The 3,633-nt window shown below is 43.1% G+C and overlaps 1 protein-coding gene across 1 annotated transcript in view; it reads right to left on the bottom strand.

Moving 5' to 3' along the window:
* LOC104539445 (myb-binding protein 1A-like protein) overlaps nt 1–3,447 on the bottom strand; it is a gene marked incomplete at both ends in the record, with an annotated part of 5,095 nt that extends 1,648 nt beyond the window's left edge. Inside the window, 5 exons of the mRNA XM_010182972.1 lie at nt 225–415; nt 1,452–1,559; nt 1,967–2,041; nt 2,366–2,449; nt 3,352–3,447. Coding sequence (XP_010181274.1) covers nt 225–415; nt 1,452–1,559; nt 1,967–2,041; nt 2,366–2,449; nt 3,352–3,447 — 554 coding nt within the window. The remainder of the gene's footprint in view (nt 1–224; nt 416–1,451; nt 1,560–1,966; nt 2,042–2,365; nt 2,450–3,351) is intronic.
* Nucleotides 3,448–3,633: the final 186 nt, after the last annotated feature.

Raw genomic sequence — 3,633 nt, 5'->3', positions numbered from 1 at the left:
TGCTGAAGAACACAGAACATCTCTTGAGTGCAGCAGGCTGTGTCTCTCGGGAGAAATGACAGAGCTATCATCTAGGAACCTGCATAACAGTTAGATAACCCTAACCCTTGACAGCACCTGCAGCAGCAAATACAGACAGGTCTCAGAATGAAAGCCACATTACTCTCACTGCTAGCCAAGAGACCGAGAATGTTGTATGTAATGCTCCTTATTCAAGAACTTACCTGGGAATATTTTCCTCATTTAAAACAGTAGGCAAGCCAAACAGCTTTTTCAGATTTTTAGGTTTCAGAACACCAGGGAATTTCTGTATGCCCACAAGCAAAAGATGCAGGTTGTCTGGAGATGTGAAGGCTGAAGCAAGGTCACTCTTTAAGATGTCAAACAGGACCTCCTCAAACAGAGTTTCAGGAACCTAGACAGGAATGAAGGGGTAAGTATATGAGAAACAGCTGAAGATATTTTACTAACTTGCTGTGAAGCATATTAAAATATCTGCATTATATGAAATTTTACTAAACACTTGCAGTGTTATGGAAACTTTACAACAGTCTTTATGGTGACAACCAAAAATAAATAAATAACGGATGTGTCCAGTACTGCCATACAGTCCCCAGGCTGTCATCAGGTAGCAATTCTAGTCAACTGACTCTAGCTACAATTGCTCTTCTGCTGTCCCACTGCTCCTGTCTGTACAGTCACGCAGCCCAGGGAAGAGGAAACATGCTTGTATTAGATTTAATTATATTTCCCAAAAATAAGTTACTTGTTTCAATAGGGTTTGCTGGTAAAAAACTGTGTTCAATGGTTTAGAGAAAACTGGATCCATCATTTTCATCAGTAAAATAAGAAAAGCACAAAACTTGCTTTAATTTATATTTTTTAAAGACTGGATTCAAAATACATTTAAATCCAATAGCAAGACTAAATGACACAGAACATCTCAATACAAAACACTACTTAATTTTGAATTAACACTGTTAATCTTCACATCCACAAACAACATCCACATAAAAGAAGGCAATAAACAAATTTTCTTTTTCTAGAGTCAGAGTTCCTTTACTCCATGTCCCCACATCCTTTCACTCACAGCAGCCTAAAATTCAACCTTAGACCCAGGCTTGGTGCATAAAAAGGTTTGCTGGCCAGAGTTTTCATCATACTTCTCTTCAAAAGAGCAGAGGGTCTAAGGTACCACCCAAGCAAGTCAAATGGGAAAAAACCTACTACATGATAAAATGTAGTCCTCATCCATGGTGAAATCAGACTAAGCTAAAACAGAGCATCTTTCCCAGAATATGCACATAGACCATACAGGAAATTACTTCCACAGTTTAAATTCACTCTTCTGCACACTCCCTTTAACTTCCAACTATGAACAAACTAAGAAAAAAGCAGTCCTTGAAGAAAGTTTCCCCCCTCCTCCCACCCACCACGTGCTCTGGCTATACCTCAGACATGATGTCAATAAGAGTTTTGCGAGGGAGATCTCTGAGATGGGCTTGGTGATGTGTCAGCTGCTGGAGAAGCTGGATGCTCTCCAACAGAGCTTTCTGGTCCTAGAAAAGAAAGAAAAGCCAGAAACAGAGGACATATATCAAAGATTAAGCTGAAGGCTCACGCAATAATCCACTCTTGAGAACATTATGCCTACTTGTAATAAGAAACCTACACAATTGCTTCCTGATAGAAGCAGAGCAGGGTTTTCTGGCTGTATATGACAACAGATCACTTCCTTCCAGGAGAGGTAGGAGTCTCCTGTACTATCTGACATGGTTCCTACACTCTAGTCAGGAACATTTAAAAGGCACAAAAGTCTATGGACACAAAATAAATTAACCAAACTTGGTACTTCAAATCCCATCTCATCCAATATCCAATGACCCAGACTTTCTCTCTAGGTCCTCTCCACTTCAGACAGCCCCAGAACCAGTACTGACAAACAACATAGCAATGGTAATGGTACCTTAACAAGTCGGCCACATTGAAACAGAGCCATCACTCCAAAAAAATTTCCAAAAGCAGCATTTCTCACAAGTTTCTGAAAGGAGATAAAAAAGGCGGGGGTTAAAAATCCACTTCACCCTGGCATATGAAGAGAACACACTGAAAAGCAAGGCCCTGCACTATGTTTAAGAACTGTCCTAGATTATCTTTCCATCACAGGGACAAACATCTGCTAAAACAGGGCCAAATGACAATGTCATCGACTTCTAGCTTTTACAAATATTTCTGTTATTTCATTACGGTCATTTGCCTTAGCAAGAACCCAAAAAACTACAGCATTCAGGCACTAACCCTTCAAAGAATCTAGCATGGTTAATCTAAACTAGCTGTCGGCCAATGCTGCTGTAATCCAACTCACTTTTTTCACTTTTTCCAGATTGTGTTTTTCTTTTATCTGTTCCAGGACACTGCACATCGGAATTTCCTCAAACACCTGCAAAACCTGAGGAGATAGACGGAACAGATCAGTTTGCAGTTCTTCCATTTTATGAAGTTAATATTGAGTTCAGTCAAAATAAAGCTGAACAGCTGTTCAGCACAGCAGCTGATCTGCTGCTTTATTAGCCCAGAATAGACAACCAGATCAGTAAAAGACGTGTCAGAAAAAGAACCAGTATAGACATAAATATACCTGCCAATATTCCCTTTTTTTTTCCCCTCCGTACATGACACAGGAGGATTAATAATGAGAACATTTTGCTGCTACTACATGACCCTGTAACAGACATAACAAGACTTTTCAGCATGAACAAGTCCCTGATCTAAGTGGGAAGAACACAGGCTCTTCTCCCCTATCAACTTGTTAGGTGAAATGGAGTCAGACTTCACTGGCGATCCCAATTGCTGGGACTCTCAGCTATGTTAGACACTCAAACAGCAGGGAGAAAAGTGTGTGTGTGTGTGTGTGTGTGTGTTTTAAAGGACAACAGCAGGGAGAAAAGTGTGTGTGTGTGTGTTTTAAAGGATTGCTTTTTTAGATCCCCTAAAAAAACAGCTCAACATCAGGAGCAAGTAAATTTTAAGAAGTCACAATAGTTCTAAATGTATGAAAACCTGGTCAAACTTTGCAAATTAAGGATGCTTCTTGAAGTAGGACAGAATTCTGTAGCATAAGCGTGACACTGGTATAGCTTGTACCCTTTATAACTGCTTCTAAAAACAGACTCACACCATTTAAAACTCCACGGTCTTTCTGCACTTGCTCCAAGAGCCTTCTCTGCCCTCTGCATGCGAAGGTGCCCCAGGGGAACCCTCCAGCCTCCTCATCAACAGCAAAGCAGGATCCCGGGACCTGACTGGGGTTGGTGAGGGGCCGCAGAGCGCTCTGCTCTGGGACACACTGACCTGTGCCAGGGCCAAGCTGAAGCCTGGGCGGGCGGCCTCTCGGGTGGCTCCCAGTCCTTCCACCAGGCGCCTGAGAGTGTACTTCAGCTCATCGTCCTGTAAAAGAGAGACTGAGCTCCGACGGTGCCCACACTTCTCGGAGCCCAGCGGAGCTGCCGGACCCCCGTGGCACCCCCGGCCGCACCCCGGCCTGAGCAGACACCTTTCCAAGGGAAAAGCCCGCACAAACAGCCCCTCCGACCAGCCCGGCGCGGCCCCAGCCCCCGCCTCACCTTCTTGCCC

Source organism: Mesitornis unicolor, unplaced genomic scaffold (assembly GCF_000695765.1).
Source record: "Mesitornis unicolor isolate BGI_N332 unplaced genomic scaffold, ASM69576v1 scaffold33344, whole genome shotgun sequence".
NCBI classification, from domain to species: Eukaryota; Metazoa; Chordata; class Aves; order Mesitornithiformes; family Mesitornithidae; genus Mesitornis; species Mesitornis unicolor.
The sequence above is the reverse complement of the archived record's forward strand: the minus strand, read 5'-3'. Positions and strand labels throughout refer to the sequence as shown.